Source organism: Musca autumnalis, unplaced genomic scaffold (assembly GCF_047663935.1).
Source record: "Musca autumnalis isolate F117 unplaced genomic scaffold, ASM4766393v1 scaffold_1, whole genome shotgun sequence".
NCBI classification, from domain to species: domain Eukaryota; kingdom Metazoa; phylum Arthropoda; class Insecta; order Diptera; family Muscidae; genus Musca; species Musca autumnalis.
The window spans coordinates 331,921,432-331,944,196 of NW_027411644.1; the positions used below are offsets into that span (position 1 = coordinate 331,921,432).

The 22,765-nt window shown below is 33.9% G+C and overlaps 1 protein-coding gene across 1 annotated transcript in view; it reads left to right on the plus strand.

The window, feature by feature from the left end:
* beat-VI (Immunoglobulin domain-containing protein beaten path VI) overlaps positions 1-22,765 on the plus strand; it is a 179,194-nt gene that overhangs the window by 145,357 nt on the left and 11,072 nt on the right. Inside the window, exons 3-5 of the mRNA XM_073962969.1 lie at positions 4,440-4,553; positions 12,044-12,135; positions 12,832-12,942. Of these exons, the coding sequence (XP_073819070.1) occupies positions 4,469-4,553; positions 12,044-12,135; positions 12,832-12,942 (288 nt within the window). The 5' untranslated portion in view covers positions 4,440-4,468. The remainder of the gene's footprint in view (positions 1-4,439; positions 4,554-12,043; positions 12,136-12,831; positions 12,943-22,765) is intronic.

Here is a 22,765-nt window from a genome sequence, read left to right on the forward strand (position 1 = left end):
GAACAGCATACTACCCTGTAAAATGGTCTCTAATTAAAGAATTTTTCCCGTATCATACATCAGTGATATGATGATTTTTACATTTAAATTTTGAGTCGATTGATCCTTACCTATGTACGAAACGTTTGTGTCATATGTGGAAAATTCATTTTTTTGACAAAAATTAGCTGAGAAAAGTGTTTCAGGTAAAGAAAGGTTTCTTGTGCATGGAGGAAATTGTTTAATCAACCTGCTGGAAAATTACTTTCTTGTTCTGTATGAGTCTTGCACTACAATATTCATTGACATTTCATTACTCTTTAAAAGTTCAGGTTGTTTTACTCCTTCCTCTGTAGTCTTAATGAGTTATTTAAAGGAAGTGAATAAATATTTGTATCTGCTACTCATAAGTGAAGTCTGTACACAAATCCGCCTACAGAATCATTGTTGTAATATACTTTATTAAACAGCTGCATAAACCTACTGCATTTTACATATCGGTAGGCTGTATTCACAAAGTATACCAGTAGATCTCCTAACACACTTTCGCATCCTTCGCCACCCATACATACGTGTTCGTTTAGCAAAATATTCATTGGTCCATTTCAAACATATAGGAGAATGTTCATTCTTATTTTATTAATCTTAATTATTATTAACAGATCGAATATTCGCTAAGACATAAGTGTTGTATATAATACGTATTCGCATGTCATGTACACTCCGTTTCATTTTAATAGCACAATCATCCAATCTATTTTCTTTCTGTACATAGGAAGGATCCTTTTTTTCTTTATAGTACATTGGATCAGACCCAGAGCAATAAAAATCGTCCAATATTTTAACGGTTAACTTATCTTAAGGCCAACATTGGACACTGTTACAGAATAGGAGTCATAGGAATTTGAAGTTTCAGAAAGAAATGTACCCAAATTTCAGTAGAGCTCATGTTTATTTTGAACCATCTGTCTATCATTCTTTCTAACTTTCAAAGACTACGCTAAGAAGCGTTTGTCATGAAAGCCATGCAATTTCTGAACAAAACATTCAGAATTGTAAAAAACAAATTGCATTTGAAAGAGTAAAAGCTAGATGATAGCGAAGCCGTCCCACATCCGATATGTCTGAGAAGCCTTCATTACCAAAGGCGAAACATGCCAGTGGTGGGTGTGTGGGTTCGAGTCGTCGACTTTCCTTTTTGAGATGCATTATTGATCATAAAACTCGGTTTCCTACGAGAAATTAATTAAACATTAATACTAAAAATGATCTTCGGCTAAAATGGCAAAATTTTCAAATAAAAGAAACTGTCAACTTATGACAATTTTTTAACGTATTATAGACCATAATAATTTGTCGCTTAGCCTCAATAAATATATTCTTTCTCATGATGGAATCTCTCAAATAAAATGCTTGTCGTTTAATTTTGCCACCATTTATAATTTAAATGCAAGCGTTTTATTTGAGAAATTCCATCACGAGAAAGAATATATTTATTAAGGCTAAGCGACAAATTATTTCCTAGTTTTAAGTGCATTTCTAAATAAAACACTGAAACTTTAAATTATTTAAATTATATTTTATTTTTAACTTTTTATTTGACCACTGAGAACAAAATTATAGTCAATTTAGGCCGAAAATTTCGATAAAAACTTTAAAATGCCTGAAATCGTGTAGTACCGTTATATAAAGGCTATAACAAAACCTGGAGTTATATCCATAATTTTTGTTGGGGAAGTTTCTGTACCATTGGGAACTCAAAATGCCAAGTTATAGCCAATTCTGTCTAAAAATTAAATAAATAAAATCCTTAAAACACTTGAAATCGGTACCACTATATGAGGGCTATACCAAAACATGGATCTATGTCAAAAATTTTTGGCGGAGAAGTTGTGGACCATTGTGGACTCCAAATGCCACGTTAAAATCCTTAAAACTCCTAAATCGGGCCGTACCACTATAAGGGGACTATACCAAAACCTGGACCTATGTTCACAATTTTTGGTGGTGAAATGTCTGTATCGTAGCAACACTTTTTGTGGAAAGTTACTTCACAAGTGTACGAAACAAGATATACAAACATATCCCAAGATATTCGACTAATGTCAACTAAAATGAAGTAACAAATATGTTCTGTTATCGAAAAAAAATAGGTATAAAAATAGAAGATTCTTGCAGTACTGGAACAGACCAATAAAAATTTGAAATGTTCTATTGAAATCAAACGGAGTGTATATTGACTTCACAAGCTTTTCAGAGACTAAGATTTTATATACATCAAATGAAGCCTCACAGCATACAACCAAAAATCTCTTTAGTATTTACACATATATACTGCTGTTCATTTGAATAGGGCTCTTCTACTATTTTCATTGATTTTTATATTTGATTTTTTATATAAAACTATTCCTTTAACATATCGAAATATTTATACTTTTGCTTTTCAAAATAGTCAGGCTTAATCCCATAGTCGTTGTTTTAATATTTCATTAAAACAACTTTAATTTATTATTGACAATGTTTACCAAGGGGTAAGGCAGGGAAGACTATAGTTTCGGATCTCGTCACAGATCCTCATCAGTTCCCTTGTTTCGTCTTTTTCAACAAGAAACTTTTTATACCCAAGTGTTAGTTGCTCGCTCAAATAGATACGTGTCCAAAGAAACACTCTGATCGAGAATTTCTTTGGCACTACCTAAGCACAAGCAACTCCATTTGCAAACAAAATCAAATCTTTCCCACTGCCATGCGTTCGTTCAGTCTCAACGAAAAACACATAACTAATATGTTGGTATTGATTTATACATCAATATACCAACATTTAATCGGCGTTGCCGATCTCACAATTAGGAGGGTTGACGTTTTTTATTTGGGATGACGACTTCTATTTTGCTTTTCAAAATAGTAAGGTTTAATCCCATAGTCGTTGTTTAAATATTTCATTAAAACAACTTTAATTTATTAGTGGAAAAAAATTGGCAATGTTTACTAAGGGGTAAGGCAGGGAAGACTATAGTTTCGGATCTCGCCACAGATCCTCATCAGTTCCCTTGTTTTTTTGTTTTTTTTTTTCACTAATAAATTAAAGTTGTTTTAATAAAATATTAAAACGACTATGGGATTAAGCTTGACTATTTTGAAAAGCAAAATAGAAGTCGTCATCCCAAACCAGCCAACCCTCCGAAATATTTTTACTATTAGAAACTTCTATTTTGCGTAACAATCAGAGTGAATGCATAATTCCTGAACTTTGTACGACACCCTTGTCCACGTCATCATCGCCCTGCAAACGCCTAATTTTTAAATGTTTTAAATAAGGTATTTTCGAAATAAAGAGGTCTAGTTTTATACCTTTGTACAGTCCATAATCCATAAAACCAAACAAAGCTTTTCAAGTAAGCGGCAGTGTGAATGTTTACCTCTAACCTTGTCAGATTATAAATGTCACTCGCTTATAAAATAACCATGGCAACCAAGCGTTCTCTGTGGTTTTTAATACTTCAATGAAAATTGTGTACACATCAGTGGCAATTCCTTGAAGGAAAGATGTAAAACCAAAACCATCTGAACCATGTCCTCAAATAAGAACAATTAATTAATCGCAACAATTAAAAAATGCTTACTTTTTGAACGTGGCGTTATTTGAAATTAAATTATTCCAGGTAAATTATCGTACAGAGATATCTTTATTATTTTTAATTTCCTGTACATGAAAAATATGTTCAATTTTTGGAATATTGGTAAAAGGCATATAAAAAATCTCATATCAGGCCTACAATTAAAATCTCCTGCAGAGAATTACAATGTTGAGGGCTATGGAAAGAGTTGTGTTTACATACACACGTATGTTGCTGTAAATAATATATCCCATCATAAGGTTATGTTTTTCTGACTACGACGATATTCACTTTTTGGTCCGCTGCAGTACAGGTTTCTTTGTCCAGGCTATAAAAGTGTTCAGACAATTGCTACTCGTATCCTCTGATGCTTCTGTTTTATGGTTTCACTTTTGTAGTTATTATTATTGTTATGTTTCTGAAAAGATAATTAAAAAAGTTATTTAAACATCATCATAAAAATTTCAACAGAATACAAAACTCGGCAGCAAAGGAAATGCAAAGCTTTTAAATTGTTGAAATTATGGTGAGTATAATAAGTTTTTCCGCCTGTTTTCATAGCATAGCATTTTTAAGATAATAAATGAAAAGAATAACCAATTTTATATTACCAAGTTAAGGTTGGAACCGTAAACAATAAAATGTTGTCCCCAATAAGGTTTTCCCTAAGTCCAAATTCCAACTCACTTATAAAAGTACATACCTGAAATTTTAAGAGTATATTAAAACATAAATTAGTGACTTTTTTAATATTATATAATTGTTTGCTATTATTTGGTAGATAAGTTCTTCTTTACATAGAATTAATTAATTTAACATCCATATTATAATTTATCTTTGCAGATAAAATAGTTGGCCAATACACTTTCAGAATGATTGGAAAAAGGAAACTCTTATATCAGTGGTTTAATTGGTTGTTTGGAATTTGGATAATAATATCTGATATCAGCATGTGTGGTGAGTATAAGAAAAACAACATACCAAGTCATTTAACGTACAGATTCGCTGGTTACGATTACTATCCTGTATAAATTCGACAGTCTTAAAAGGGGTTTCTTATTTTCTTTTTTTACTTCATGCGTAAAATAAATTGTCATGACAATGGTTGTAATTGAATTTTCAATCAAAAATAACGCGTCATAAAAAAAGAAACGAATTAAACAACATGTAAAACGCAACTGCAATAATATGTGTATGGGATCTGTTAGTGCAAAATAAAACAATAGCCAATGCATAGCCCTATGGGGCTATACAAAGTGGATATCAGTAATTAAATTTACACTTTTCCAATTTTTATGAAACGTGTATCGGACTACAACTTGTTTATATACAAATAGATGGTGGAATTACTTGTTACATATCGTCACCATAAATGCCCGAAGACGTAACCCACAAAATAAAACTTTACAAGAGAAACAAAAAACGTTAAAAAATGAAAACCTGAAAATCTTATGGGGTATTATCAATAATGTACAGGGGGCCACGGTGGTGCAATGGTTAGCACGTCCGCCTTGCACTCAGAAGGTCTGCGGTTCGAATCACAGGCCAAGCAACATCAAATTTTCAACGGTGGCAAAATTCCCCCTCAGTAATTCCGGCGACATTTCCTGAGTATTTAAGCTATGAAAAACTTCTCTACAAGTGGTGTCGTAAGACACGCCGTTCGGACTCGGCAATAAAAAGTAGGTCCCATATCATTGAGCCAATATGAATCGGCGTGCACTCATTGATATGAGAGAAGTCTCCCTTGTCCCTTCAGGGATGTTGTGGGAACATATGTATGTATGTATCAATCATGTACGAATGGATGTAAGTAATGAACCCAAACCGGCGGAAACGTTTGGTTTTGGGATCCGTCATTACAGCAATATCTGCAATGTTATCCCATTTTCCGAAATGCAATTTCCTGAATAGGATCGTTATTTTTGAACGTAGAAGCTTGAAATTTTGCCGGATTATGTATTTTAGCTTTATGTATCAGATTCCATTAAAAAACGAATTTCGATCTTTATGTTGGTTACGTCTTTGGGCATTTATGATGACGATATTAATTCACGGAAATTTATTGTCATTTGCAATTTTTGGTCTGATTTCAAAAAAATATATATTATAAAATATTTTTGAACCACTTGCGATTCGATACAAGTTCCGTCTTCATTGTGTATTTGCCCTGCCGGAAGTCTAGGATCAAGTGTCGAACTAAATTCATTGTTTGTTTGTTTGAACTAAATTCATTGCTTTATACGTAGTACTGGATTTCAAATATCAATTTCGTTAAGTTTACTTCAAATAAATATATTGGACGCTATTGCAAGTACGGAATCGACAATTGATATCCAGTGGATTTCGGAAATAAATACATCCAGCTTTTAGACCAACTTACTACCTCCAATGCCAACACATGGCCCTCAATAACTACTAAATCACCACTTTGGAATGACACGTTCATATACGAGGGGAACTAAAAAAGTGTCTGGCCTAACAATGAAAACTCAAAAATTTACCATCAAAAATAGTTTTATTATTTCTGAACTAGTCTTTAGCATGATTCATACATTTTTTCATGCCCTCAATCAAATTATTGAAGCACCTTGTTCTACTCTGATTAACATGGTTTTGAAAGCTTCAACAGCATCTTCTGGCGATGAAAATCGTTACCCACGCCTTTTTTCTTGATGTGCCGGCATCGAATGAAGAGATTGGGTTCCACGTTAGGGCTCTACGGTGGATGACCCATCAATTACACGTTTTGTCCGTCGAAACATAAGAAAAATGTGATTGTGAAAAAGTGATTTTTTTCAAGTCACTGCAAATAACACAACACATGGTCGTTAGGGTTATGACTTTTTGTACAACCTCATATTTCTGTATGATATTTTGATGAGTTTTTACCAAAGATTACATAAAATCCTAATAATAAAGTGGTTCGATAAAAAGCTTCGGCACAAAAGGCTTTTAAAGTTTTTTTTTCAGAATTTTGGAAAAATTTTTGGCTATATTTATATGACGATCAAAGTACATGTGTCCCTCATGACATAACCAAAATGTCATAACCGCTAGTTAGCAATAAAGTGGTTCGATAAAAAGCTTCGGCACAAAAAGCTTTTAACGTTTTTTTTCAGAATTTTGGGACATTTTTTTGACGATATTTATATGAAATCAAAGTATAGGGGCACACGACATAACCAAAATGGCATAACCGTTGATTTTTCTCTAATTTCATATTTTTGTGAAAAAAATTCAAAAAGTCAAACTGTCCGCGGTACGTTCAAGCTAAAAACTGTCAAACTCGTAAAATGTCTACAGGCAAATACAAAGAGTTGTATAAAATTGGTCACTAGTACTGATGACAACTGATTATGATGATTTAACCCTAAATTATAGAAATATATTAGAACAGTAGTTGTGCTGGCCAAAAAAACTCAATTTTCATAATTTTTTTTTTTTTTTAGAAAACTAGAATTATTTTTAGGTAAATCTTTTATTCCTATGAAAGAGCAAATTTTAAACTACCTTTGGAATTTTTGTTGTTGAAAAATATTGCACAGTTTTGTGGTAAATGGCTACTTGCGAAACCCATTTTTGTAAAATCCTTTTGCGGTGCCAACGCTTGCTCGAAAACGAATGGGCCGATCTTCATATAATAATTTTGTCTTTAACAGACAGAATTTTCAAAAACCAATGTTAACAAAAATAGTGACCTATAAAATTCAAAATTTCGATTTAACGAAAAAATGGACAGACTTTTAGCAAAAAATCGGCCAAAAAATTAAAACACTGTCTCGCTTAAAGACAAGGTTTTTATGTATTTAATAGCTCACTAAAATATACGAAGATTTGTCTATCCGTTTTCGAGCTATCGTTGGCACCGACTTCAAAAATGGCATTTCGAGAAAAACGAGTTTAAGTTTTTATTTCGGTTTACATGAATTAAAAATGTATTTTTGGTAAAATTACAAAAAGTAATTCCTGGTCCATACAGGACAATTCTTGCAGAATATAGACTTCCGTTTGTTTGGTAGATATTTCCGTATTTTATATGTTCGTCTAAGAGCTCGTGAAACTTTTTTCCTATCCATTTTGAAAAGTATAATAAAATACACTGTTTTTTGTTATGTAGAACAATCTCTTTCGTTGACGCTTACTAATTGACAAAAAATAATGAATGAGCGGCTTTATAATATGGAAACGCCCATTCACAGGTACAATACTTCTATACCTGGGGCTCAATTCTGTTTCTATGAAAATGTGAAATGAAAACTTTTATAAAGGAGAAAACTGCCAAATGAAAAAAAATATAAAGGACATATTTTTCATTTCAAATTTTCATAGAACAAGAATCCAGCCCCTGGACATGGAAATGAATGAATGACCGACCACATGTTTCATTCGTAGGTTACAAGTGAATTCATTTCAGGGAATTCCCAACAGGTAGCCATTGTGAGGTACATTAAAATTATGCAAAAAGAAGTGGTAAATAAACCAACATAGAACGCCTAAACACACAAACCACTACGGGTTCTCCACTGTGAAAGGTCATATCTCAGCCAATTTTGTCCGATCGACTTGGAATTTTTTGCGGCACACTCTATACTACCTGTACTTGAAAACAAACCAATAATTTTTCACTTTTTTAAATTTACAAGTAGGGAAACCCCTTAAATAACATTTTAGTTGTCTAATGTTTAATCAATTTTTTCTCTTGCAGTCATTAATAGTATGAAGTTTGAAAGATAATTTAAAACTAATTTGAAATGAAAATTTTATAAGTTAAGTACCTTACGGCAGGCACGTAAGATCGATGAAATATTTTATCCAATATCATAGTTTAATACAGCAAAAAGAATTACAGCCAAAGAATATCTGTGAGTGAAAGTTTCTAGGGTTTGCTTTACATCCGTGATTATAATATTTCATTTCTTTCAATTCCTATCGTAAACATTCCAATCGCTGATATATTTCAAACTACGTTACAAATTTGAATCGGGCTATTCCATGTTTCAAAATTAATCGATTTTTACCCCAATTTTAAACATTATTCTACCTTACTTATTCCCACTTGTAATTTGTAATTTAAATGATAAATTGATATTGACATGTTCATATGTATAGTCACACCCATCACTAGTATTGAACTTCAGGAGCATTGTTCGCATTTCATTGTGGTAGGGAAGTTTATAAAAGTATCATTGTTTGGTAAATGCCTGTTATATTTTCAATAGATCAAGTGCTTATCGTATTTTTCATTAATTCACGTTCATTAATGAGGTGTCAAAAGCAGACGCAAAAATCCGTATGTCATGTTTCTAGTATGACATAAGTACTACCTGCAATGATGGATAATCATGCCTATTAACTGAAATACACTGAAGAAAATAATCAACAAGTCTATTTGATTTTTTAAAGCTTTTCGAATAATGTGTCGAACACATTTTAATTAAATTTCTTAAGAGATAATTTTTATTGTAATTGTCTTTTCCTCAAACTATTATTGTTGTGTTAACTGTATCATTTTTGAATTAAAAATTATGGCATTTAATTGAAATATTTCTTTTGGTGTGTTCCCTTTAAATGGAACATCATTAATCTGGTATTTGCCACCATACTTATGTCATCCACAACATATGTTTGAAGCGGTTACTTCCCCACATTCACCATTAGTGTGCATTGTTATCTGTCAGCTCTTATGACAATGCCAATTGAAAGAGACCCGTGACATTACACAATGCCAACAATAATGAAATTTGTCAATTTACGCGTCATTCATTAACGTTTACGATTAAATAATTAAATGATTTAATGAATTTACATTTAATTTATCATGTAACAAAGAGGTTATCATTTTTATTTCGTTTTTTATTGTGGCTGTGTGTTCCTTCAAATTAAATTGCAAATCCATCAGTTGTATCGCCATAGGAGCGTATAAGTGTCAAATGCAACAAAATATTTATTATACGATCGAAGGTTTCAAGGAAGCATTTATTGCAAATACATATGTTGTGTTAGATGCTTAGATGTTATTTCGTCTGACTGGATCCAGTTACAAACATCACGCTTGATTCTAAGTATTGAATGGAATAATGTGTACGGGAAAAATAATGACAGACAATATACTTTTTTACTTACCATTAAAAAGTCGAACATTTTACTTTACATCAGGGGAACATCCACTAGTGTGGTTCTCTAACGCATTTTTTGGGTTGCCGAAAGAATCGGTAAAATTTAAATGCCTATAATTAATTGAATGAATCGAGCTGATCTAAGGAGTTTCTATGGAAAAAGTAAATTCCAGCGAAGTCCCACACACCCAACCAGCGGTTGTTGTTTAATTCAGCTCAAAGGCGAAGTTTGATAACCTCTATTTATACGGAAATTATTGCAAATTTGCAGATATTAAGTATTTTAGAAGCCTTTGTTTTAAATCAAGTGAACCTAGTGTCTTGATTATAATCATTTCTCAATACATACACATATCCAATCCAAGGGAGTTTCCTTCATTTATTGTAATGACTTCCAGTTCGGAAATTTGATTGGCAGTGGCTTAAAACGCTATGACCTCTACAACATTGTCTGCTTGTTGGTGAGGACCCATATTCAAACCTCGGCCGGTTAGCAACCAAAATAGAGTTGTTGATAAGTCCTACCGATAGCAACAGCGTTGCCAACTTTTATTAATACTTTCCATTCATAATTTTGCGTTTTAATTTTACTGATTTTTGTCAGTAGCCAAAAATTTCGTTCAATATTTGTGAATCGCATCTAGAAAATAGAAAAGGAAAGGTATTTGAAAGTTTTCACACACAATTTTGTGTTAATCTTCTTTTATTCTTATAGCCATTATATAAAACTGGCGTCGATTTTGCACTTTTTAATTTAAAAATCCTATTTTATTGATAGGTTTTTGTTTATTGTACCCTCCGCCACCTTGAGGATAATTAAATTTGTCGTTCCGTTTCCATACTCGTACTTTCTGGATCAGCGCAATATTTAAGATACTGCTTTATAATTTGGTATAAAAGTTTATATTACTCCTAGGATGTGTGGTATTGGTAATAAGCGTTTTGATAAAGCGTCCAGCTTCATTATCGAAACCAAAAGGCTGAAATTTGGCATTAATTTAAGATGGGGGTATACAACATTCAAGAACAATTTTGGCATAGGTCTACGTCTTCGTATAGCCCCCATAGAAAGGTACCCTCCTATTTTAAATATTTTAAAAGTTTTAGCTACATTATTCAAATGAAATTTGGTATTTTACTCTTCCATGGAGTTACAAAACTTCCCTCCATAAATTTCTCGGTAATGGTAGACGATTTGATACACCCCCTTAGAACTTTCGATTATCGGCATTTTGAACGTTTTAGCAACATTATTCAACCGGATCAACTGAACTTTGGTATTTAATCTAAGGCTTAGGGTAGCTATGGTACAAAACATTGTAACGGATACAAAATTTAAGACCGAAGATTTTTAAAAGTTTAGTCAGATTTTTCTGCCAAATTCTTTGTTAATTGGGATTTTCTGTTCTCAGAAGATAAAAAACAAAAAACTATCTTTATATATATCAAGGTGCCGACCCAAAAAATTCATTTGCAATGAATACAACAAATTATCAATCAAATAAAAATCAAAATGATTACCACCAGTTGAGATATGCTGCTGCTTCTCCAAGGTATAAGCCTTATCGTAGAGAAAGAGCTTAGCTATTTTCTTCAATTCAGTTCGTGGTGGAGTGTATAAAAAGTTCGGCGCGGGCGAACTTAACGCCGTTCTTACTTGTTTTATGAACACCCCATACCGCTGGCCAGGGAGAGTATAATAAGTTAGTTTCAGCTCAAAGGTGATTGGCTTTTACAGAAGGTTGTGTCACCACAGTTTGAATCTAAACCTTTATACTTGATAATATAATAATAATTGTTCCACAAACATCCCAGAAGGTACAAGGGAGACTTCTCTCATATCAATGAGTGCAACCCGATTCATATTAGCTCAATGATATGGGACCTACAGTTTATCGCCGAGTCTGAACAGCGTGTCTAAGACAACACATGTAGAGAAGTTTTACATCACTGAAATACTCAGAATATGTCGCCAACACTCCCCAGGGGCATTTTGCCACTGTTTGATAATTTTATGTCTCCTGACCGGGGAATCGAACCCACGACCTTCAGCGTGCAACACGGATGTGCATACAATTGCACCACGATGGCACCCATTTGATACCTTTGTTCAATTAACACTGATTAAAACTGCATAGGCTTCCTTTTCGAGTTGTATAACATTCGAGATCTAATGATCTCAAAAAAAAACAAATTTCAATGTATTGCATCCATTTGTTAATATCTTACCAAAACCATTGAAAAATATAATCTAGTGTTATTAATATATCCGCCATATTTTTATTTCCGCCACTAATTTAATATTGTGTCATTTTATTTATTTTGCAGTTGATTGTCTGAAAGATCTAAAAATATTCGTGCCAGATGCTGTTATTATGGGCAATGCAGCAACGCTGTCATGCCAGTATGACCTGGAACAGGTAAGACTGTGTGGCTCACACGCTCACACTTTTGAGAGGGGTATAAAAAGATGTCAGTTGAACATAATTTCTACTTGCAAAGAAATTTATTAAATGTTTTGGCTCAAGACGGACGGATGGTGGCATCAAAACATGTAACAAGAAAAACACGAAGGTGACTAAAAAAGAAAACTTGGCCTTAAGCCCAGTACAATCAGTATCTCTCCCCTTAATTTGATATTTTCTCTTTATAAAACAATATTGCTACAACTACAGAAAGGGTAATCTTTAATTTGAACTAATGTGAATTTGGAATGATATATATTTTGTTTTTATTGTAATAACTTATATATAATATATTCATATGAACTATCCTACACACCAAATACGTTCATGAAACAGTTCAACTCATGGAGTATGATTTGAATTTTGTTACAAATGTGTGTTGGTGTCAACCAAACTACATTACCAATGCTACCGTTAAATATCATAAAAATTATCCTAAATTGAAAATTTGCTCATGCAAAAATGTTTACTTTCCATTGTGCCGTTGCCTTCATTCGAGTAAAATATTACTATCGTGTACGACGGAGCTAAAAAATTTCCTAATTAAATTAATTGCAAGTAAAATTGTTTCTAAAACTGATGCTGTTCATCTTCATTTTTCTTACATATCTATTTCTACAAGTGAGTGTTTTTGTATTTTTTTCTTTGCAGGCGGCGTTATACTCGGTGCGTTGGTATTTTGGTACTGAGGAATTCTATCGCTACGTGCCAAAAGAGTCACCTCCGACACTAGTCTTTCCGGTGTCTGGCATCAATGTCGATGTAAGTTTTGCAGTAACATCATTCCATGGTATCTACACATTTCACCCACATACTTTCACACACACACACACCTATCAACTAGTAGCACATTCCATTGCCGTGTAATCTTTACCTGAATATGCGCTCCTGCGCATCTGTAATACATTTAGTAGCACTGGGTATACTTTAGGCGGTATTTGGTTCACTTTAGCAAACCTTGCAAACAAACAAACACAAATATCTGGCCGAACATGTCGTCCGGGAATGGCAGATTGACGTGATGCTGCTACTGCCGGTGTATTGCATTGTAAGCTTATAAATCATGAACACGCACAGGCACTTCAAGTATTCCTAGGTATCATCATTATATCGGGGGCAGTTCGCTGTGATATACAAAATAGCCTGCACAAAGGCACCAAGAGGCTCTTAAACTGTTTAAAACATGTCTGTTGGCATTCGCATAAGCTAAGCGTGTTGGTATGCAAAAATATCTCAGCTCTTTGTTGGTATTCGCGTATATACATATTTATTTATGAAGCAGCAACTGTGGCAAAATGAAAGTAAAATGTTTTCCATGGGGGACTTTTTTTGGTTCGGAATGGTTGAATGTGGTGTCAAGGACATCTTATAATTTTACTTCATTTAAAATTAATAAGTATATCGTTGATATGTATGCGAGCCCACCTGCGATTTTTGTACCCTCAACATTTATGCTAACGGGGGTATATACACTTTCATACCTGCCGAAATAATGGTTTTAGACCCCAAGTGTTTTTGGACGAAATCCGTTTCAGACAATTTGTAGTCGATTTAGCCATGTCCGTCCGTCTGTCTGTCTGGCTGGTGCACACGATAACTCTCAAATGTTGTCCAAATTTGGTTTAAGTTCGAAAATGGGCCATATACATAGGTCCACTCCTTTAGGTACCTACCCCACAAAAGTTCGAAAATATTCGGAAAATTTGTACGCCTGATAACTCTTGGAGAAAATAAACGATTTGGTCCATACAAAAAAATTTCTACCAGATTTAGATGAGGTTCCACTATGAACTCTGTCGGTCCACACTTCTTGAGAAAACAGCCCGAAAGGTGTGGAAACCCCCTATGCCACCATATTTATTGGCTGGAGAGCACGAAAAGTCTCGAACTAATGAACCGATTCGGTCTAAAATTTGGCCTTTGGCATATTTTGTCTAAACTTAGTTTCAGATCGAAGTTGCCCATCTTCTACCGATTCCCAACTTCCGGTACTTTCCCTCGGTATTTAAAACATGCCACTAAAATATAGCGATATCTCTTGAACGGGCCAACCATTTTGGACAAAACTTTGTACTCCTTATATTCTGTTCAAATTTAGTTTAACTTCTAAAATGGCTCATATCGGTCCACTCCTTAGGCTACTTCCCCCACAAAAGTTCAACATTTGTGTCTAAGTGCAATTCAGGGTCTGTTTGGAAAAAAGTGTTTCAATTTTCACAGGTTGAGGGTATATCTCTGTCGACAAAGCCGACTGATACTGTTTACTTGTTGATATAGAGGTTAATGAAAAGGTTTTGGTTTCATATCTGTTCGCGTTCACAAAATTGGCCGGTATATATAGTTATGTGATTCTCCCACTTTCAAAGTATCTATTTCCGCAGTTTTAGCGGTTGGATTCGAACGCCAAAGGGATTATTTGAACCGTCGAGTAAAGTAACTAAACGGGGAGTTCAAAGGAAATTGAATGACACTTGTAAATTTTACACGCAAAAATAGGGTTTTTAAGAAAATTTATTCATCAAATTTTCGAATTTGGTCTCTAATTAGAGATGAGAAATGGGTAAATACCCAAATGGTAAATACCCATTAACATACCCAATATTTGGGTATAAAACACAGAAACTGAAATCATACAATTGGATGCGAAAACGTAGTGTTTTAGCAAATCTTAACTGACTATGAATAAAATTACGTTTTTTTTTTTTTGGGATACGGGGTAAGCAAAAATATGACCAATTTTGGTCCATATTTTGTGGTAAATCTCTCATATATTGTGACAGCATTTTTTGACATTTGAGAGCGGTTTGTTGTAGTTCTCCATGCAGAAAAACATAAATGCTGGATCGAGATCCAAACTTTATAATATATCAGATAGATAAACCCACGATTTCAGTGGATAATCTTGAGATGTGAGTCCTCCTCAACAAAGCTATAATTTTTGCATTCATCGTTAAATTGTTCGCAAGTAAAATAAAGAATACTGTAATCCTATAATCAGTTTTGAATATTATTTCGTGGGGCGCCCGGATTATTTGAAACTTCAAAAAACTCCAAAATTCAGCATCAATTTTAGGTGGATGTAGTGGATATATAGAAAATGCAAGGTTAGGCCAGAAATCAGTAGGGAACATAAAAACCTGTTGGCTTTTTTCCCATGGTCTATATTATGATACCCCGCCTAAAACGATCCATTTTAAAGATCTTCGGTAATATTATATAGAATTGTTAACAGTTCGCGAATTATGAAAGCGTGAAACTCGGATTCATCGATTTCTTTGCTTTTTACCATATATTGTGTTCAAATACAAATGTATTAATCTAATTAAATAAATCAATATATTATTAATTTTATTCACTCAACACAGGGGCACATACGTTCACAATCAAATTTATCAATGTTCCAATTATCAATTTGGCAAAGTATTTCCTCCATCCCCAATGGCCGATGTGTTGATGTTATTCCATATTTACATTAATCATTACTGCAACCACCAATAACCACTGATGCAATCAAACCACTTACACTGAACCCAACCTCATTGCAGCCACCAATGCATTGCAATGTCGTTCTGTTTTGTAGACAAAATGAATTTGTTTCGTCTGTTTTTTTTTTCTTTTCAAATGTTTCCATGGTTTATTTTCTACGCCGATACGGGACAATGCCTTTTGCATTTTTGTTTTGTTTTTTTTTTTCTAACAAATGTTTGTGATTTGTGATTTTTTTGTTGTTATTGCCGCTGGAAGCGGATGCTGTTACCGTTGCCAATTGCGATAGTTCGCTCTGTTGTTGCTGTTGCTGCAATCAACATTGCTTAACCGCAATTTGGCCAAATACATGTGATTGGTTTGTTTGCTTCAGCCTGCCAAATACACTATCCGCACCTGATCAATACCAGCAACTATGGCTTATACAATAATATGGACATTAGAGCGCACCGGGACTGCGAAACATAATAATAACATATTAAAATAAATATAACATTACCGTATCGATATAATTTGAATTTAGTTAATAACTTTTATCATACGTATTTTGGGTTCTAGTTTAATATTGTCGATAAGCGCAAAAAAAATTCATTTTCCGGGAATATTCAAGAAAGTACAAGGGTAGAGTTCTTTCTTCGTTAAGTCCGAGCGGCATTCCAAAAAAAAAGTGCGGACCTACTTTTAGATTTATTTCACATGCCTGAAATACCGAACAATGTTATCCAATATTAACCTGAGCTTGGGTGAAGGCTAAATTGCACCCATCAACATTGCATTTAGAAAATCAAACTTCTATGATATGCTTGGTCTCTTAATTACAATATTCGCAGTTACAATATTACAACAACTTCGCTATAAGTATATAATTAGAAGCATTGCCAAGAGAAGCACAATTAACAGCAAAACCGGTCGGATAATTTGGTGGTTGTGTGAGAATTTCCTTCCTTTTTCGCTTGCAAAAACATCTTCGATCATTAAGCACAACTCCACCGGGAAATTAACAAAAATTAATATAAAAAATGATGATGAAAGGTGAACGATAATTACATCGAAATGATCTGCACCATAACAGGCAAAATATTATACATTAAATATGTTTTTTTTCAAAATCAGAATATTTAAGATTAATTATCTTAGCCTTAAATTGTAGTATATTTTCTTCTTATAGTCCTTTGAGTTTGGGTGCCACCGTGGTGCATCAAAAATTTCAACCCTGGCAAAATACCCCTCAGTAATGTTGGCGACATTTCCTGAGTATTTCAGCCATGAACAACTTCTCTACAAGTGGTGTCTTACGACACGCCGTTCGGACTCGGCAATAAACAGTAGGTCCCTTATCATTGAGCTAATATGAAGTCTCCCTTGTCCTTGAGAGAAGTCTCCCTTGTCCAGTATGGGATGTTTGTGGAACAATTATAGTCCTTTGAGTTTTATTCATTTAATGTCTAGATATCTTTGTGATAAGAATATTTTGTGAAAACTTACGGCTCCAAATTATTTTTGAAGTCTGTTTTTCCAAAAAAAACTTCCATAATTAAAATACACTTTCATTTCGACTTGTCTTTAGACATCCTATTGTTAATAGCATTTAACATTTTTATGTGGAGAACATCATTGGAAAAACAAATATTGAAGGCACAACACAAACGATGTAGCCACACTCATCCATTTAGGAAGGTTTTGGAAAACATTCGTTAAGGCCCCATAAACAGCCGAAGCAGCAGTAACGTAAGCAACAGGGGCATAAACCTCACTATCCGTTCAATAAACACAGTTTGTCCGTAGATATACAAAGACCAATTCGTTCACATTTAAACTCATTCATTCGGTCATGTCAAGATTGACACATATGTACAGACAAACATGAGCATATGTATATATACATATGTTCCTATGCATGAAGGATAGTGCATAGAGAGAATATAAATGAGGATGATGCAGAATGATTTGTCAGTGATGCTAAATTTTGAATATAAATTTTTGAAACTCTAGGTTGATGCGGACGCACTTACACACAATGTTAATATTTAAACATTTTTGAACATGTTAATGAACTATGTCATGATTTACTTTAAATATAGATTTACTTTAAATATTTGCTTAGACTAAAACTAAAAAAATATTTAGCAAGAACATTCATTGAAGGACAAGGGGGACTACTTTTATATTGATGATCCGATCGCCATCTCAAATTGAAAGCTTCTCCTTTGTGATATACTCTTACCTTATTTAAAATTACGCGTTGATCGGACTATTATTGATACCTACAGAGCCGCTAGAAAATTGGATAAATATTATGTTTTTGGTCCATTTCACCCGCTAAATATTTCACGATCATCACCAATAAGAATAGGTATCTACTCTGATCTGAACCCGACCTCCATACAAAATTACGTGACGATCGGTCCATAATTGCGGCCTGGAGCGTGTTTACAATTTATAATGGACAGACGGACACACACCTCAAAATCGCTTTATCTCGTAGAGATATGAAGATTGGTATACCACATTGGGGGTCTCCGACGAATATTTCGCGGTGTTACTTAAATTTTTACCAAAACAAACAAATAATACCCTTTTCCACATTGTGGTATAGGGTATAAATACAAAGGAACGACAACATGGATTTTATAAGCAAATATAAAGAGGTAGCAAAGGAAGTTAAAAAATCGGCCAGAAATGATAAACGTGCGAATCTAAGGAACCTAGCCAGCCATCAAATAATCAGTCATATATCAAATAGCAATAAGCACAAAAACCAACTGATAAAATACACCAATGGCAAACTGCTTACAACAACAGAAGAACAAACAAGAAGGTGGAAACAACACTGTGAAAGTATAAGTTATGACGACGATCCTACTCGTTACGAAGCAATAGCACGCCCAGAAATTAACAACAACATCACTAAGGCCACCCCCGACATCGACGAAATAAAAAGCGTCATAACGAAGTTAAAGAAACATAAAGCTCCGGGAGAAGTCGGAATCCCACCCGAACTGCTCTAAACAAACTCCTTGGCAGCAGCGAAAAAACTCGCACCATATATACAACATGCATGGACGCATGAAAACCTTTCAGATGCATGGACAAATGGAGCCATTATCAAACTCCCCAAAAAAGAACGATCTCACAGATTGCAACAACTGGAGGGGTATAACACTTTTAAATACCATATATAAAAGAATGGCTACCATAATAAAGGATAGATTGAAATGTGTTGAAGAAGCATTGAGAGAAGAACAAGCAGGTTTCAGGCCCCATTGAAGCTGCTTGAATCAAACGAACACGCTCCGAATAATTATGGAACAGTCAGTAGAATGGAGATCTCCGCTTTATCTAGTTTTTGTTGACTTCAAAAAAGCTTTTGACTCGATAAAGCGGACAGCAATATGGGATGCATTGTACTCGAAGTGTGTCCCAGCAAAAATTCTTCATTTAATACGAGCGATGTACCAAAATGCTTCTTTGCATGTGAGGCACAATGGGATGATCAGCGAACCTTTTTGTATCAAAGCCGTCGCAAAACAAGGCTGCCCACTATCACCACTACTTTTTGCCATCGTTCTTGGCGAGACAATGATAAAATTGAGCAAGCAGAAAAGAGGAATTATCTGTAACTTCAACCAACATCTAGAAGACTTACATTATGCGGACGACGTATGTCTACTGTCTCAAAAATTTACCGATATGCAGAGCAAACTTAATGACCTGGTTAACATGGCGAAAAAGGTCGGTCTTGAAATCAATATAGAAAAAACATTTGCGATGCGATTAAACTACATAATAGACAACCACTTCGTGATTGAAAATCACATACATAGCTACACGAACAATTTCTGCTATTTGGGAAGTATAATGGCAACCAACAACAGCGCGGAAGAAGATGTAACAAACAGACTCAAAAAAGGCAAGATCTGCTTTTCATCGTCTGAACAAGACCTGGAGGGCCACTTAAATCTCCCTTAAAACAAAAATAATACTTTTTAATTTATGCGTTAAGTCCACACTTTTATACGGAAGCGAAACATGGCTCATGTCTAAGATCATATCCAAACGGCTGCAAACTTTTATCAACAAATGCCTACGGATAATATGTGGAATACTTTGGCCAAGAACAATTTCCAATGCCGATCTGCTCACCTTGACTAATGAAGAGAAGATTGGAAAGCAAATCATGAGGCGGAAATAGAAATGGATTGGGCATACCCTCTAAAAGCCCCCAGAAGCTATTCCAAGGGCAGCAATTGAATGGAACCCATTTGCATTGCATGCAGACCTGAAGAAGACAAACAAATCATTCGATGAAATTAAAGTATTATGTCGTGACAGATTAAGATGGAATAACTTTGTAGAAGTCCTATGTTCCCAAGAGGAATAAACAAGGAATAAAAAAATAAGTTATCACAGTATGCAACTAAGATTTCGCTATAGTAAGCCATATTTCTTGATGAAGTTTTAGCAGAATACATTAATTATTGTATGTGAATATACCGAAATAGTTGGAGGACTCCCATATATATTTTTTTTTAATTTTTCTAATCGAACCAAAAAATATATTACGAATAATATTTTAACAATAAGTTTTCTCTCTTTGGCAAATGCTTTAATATGCATTTTATAAAGCCAATGTTTATATATTATAGTTTCATATTTTTTACGCGTTGTATAGATTCTGTACGTATTTTTAATTTATTTTTAGAGGTTTATAGGGACTCTGAGGTAGCATAATTAAGATTTGCTCCTAGATTTTTTTTAATTTTTTGATTATTCGCGAAAATAAAAAAAATTAGAAATTATGGTACATCTACGGATTGATATCAAATTTTGCAGACGTGTTTTATGCTCTATAAATATAAATAGCGGAACGAAATTTTGATGATACAGCTTTTTCCAGTGACTTGTTATCTCGAAAACCTGTCATTGGGTCCATATTGCAATGGATGAAGACTTGTGGAGAGTCCCGAAACTACTTACCTCCTCATAAATGCTATTATGTTTTTCCATTAAAAATACTTATTTAAATTTAATTTGTTTAAAGTTTATTGTTTGAAAAACAGTTTTCATCACACATTCTTCTTCACATAGGGTGTTATGTTTAACAAGAAGAGCGTGGCAAGGTATTTGTGAAACAACTTTCATTCATATGTACATATATTGGCAGTACAAAATTTCGTTTCCATTTGAAGAAAGGATTTTAAAAGGACATGCAAATGTAATCACACTTTGAAACCAAACTTACACTGTCAGCACCGGTCATGTAATGTGGGCTTTTAAAAACGAAGAACAGGGAGACAAACGACCATTGCAAACATCGATGTGTAAGTGTGTGTGTGGATACAAACTATATCCTCAGCATGCCGTGTGTATGCATTAAAGTTGGCGGAAACGATTTAAGTAAATGAGTGGCTTCCGGACGTTTTTATATGTTCGCTCAACACAGTGTCTATTTGTGGTGAATGTAGTTGCATGTCGTTCCAAATGAATCCTATACACAGAACCAAGGAAAGAGCAACGAAGTTAATCACAGGCTTTGTTATTTATTCAAAAATTTTTTTTTGTCTTTTTGCATTTTTTATGAATTAATTAAGAAGGAAGTCACTGCCACAAACTTTATATTGCAGTTTCTAAAATTGGGGACGTTTACTTCTGACGTTTTTACGTTTTATGACTTTGTTTATAAATTTAATTAAGTAATAAAAATAATAAGTTATAATATTTTGATATGTTATAGCAATGAAGCATATGAACATTTTATCAACAACGGGGGTATGTTAATGCCAAAAACTACATTAAAGCGCAATTCGGCTATACAAATTGTGGAAAAGCAAACATTTGAACTCAAGCTTTATTCCATAGAAGTTTCCAGTTCATTGAGTTTGTAGTTAGCGGTTAAAATCTCCAGAAATGGTTAACTATTGGTCTGTTACAGAACTCCAAGAATCTGCAACTTTTTACTTTTTTTCGATAACATAAGGCCATGTTTATATTATAGCTGTTTGCAGAGTTAACCTTCGTTATGTGGATTTATTTGAAATATAAGCAATAGAATTGACATTTAAAACCCAGTGGGTTTGTTAAATCCGGTTTTTTATAAACGTACTATAAAGAAAAATTTGTTATAGTCGTAAAAATGTGTAGATTCTAGCAGGTTCTGGAACAGGTATTATGTTGTTATGGTATCATAACAACAGAGCTTTACCCCATCTATTGACGCATGTTAACAATTGAGTTTTCCAATCTTTATATACATATGTATATCTTTGATGACGATGTCTTACCTTTTATACCTGGTATCTTGGAAATAAACATTTTAATGAGAGAAATATACATTAAAAATTAAGACATTCAAATATATAGGAGTACATATGAATGTATACATACAAAAAACATACATATTTCTATTTTCGTTTTGATTCTCTTTACAAATATTGTAAGTATATATATAATTTCTACCATACAGTGCGCAACGCAATTTCTCCCCCTCATCTCACGACTCATTATATGTAATTAATTTACTTGGAAAAATGTCTCCAAAATGTCAGAATAATCCAGCAGTTCCATGACAAAAAATAAAATAAAAAAATGAATTTACAAATCACAGTAATCAACACTTCAACATGAAATGGCGTTGGTTGGCAACAGGACAACAATGACTTATCCATAATAACAAGAATTGCGGCAGCGACGCTGTTAAGTGTTCCACCAACCAACAAAAGCGGCTATGAGAGCCTGCGAATAAAATCGGCTGCCAACCTAACAAACAGTCATTGCACGTTTAGGGATTTGGCATTGCTGTGAAAATGGAATCATTAAAATTAATTAAAAAAGCCATGGCTGTTGAAAAAAGTCTTTTGAAGTATGCTTTAAATTCAAATGAAAAGCTCAGACACAACCCCAACTACCATCTAACGCCCTGTCCAATGCCTGCATATCACTGGAGACAAAAAAAAAACAAATGAAAGACAGTGACACTGACATCGTTAGATGGTGAATAGAGAGGGAGGCATTGCATCTGCATATACACATTCATATCTCATTACATCTTCAATGACCCTGAATGAAGGGTTGCAACACACGAACACAAGCCAGCCACAAC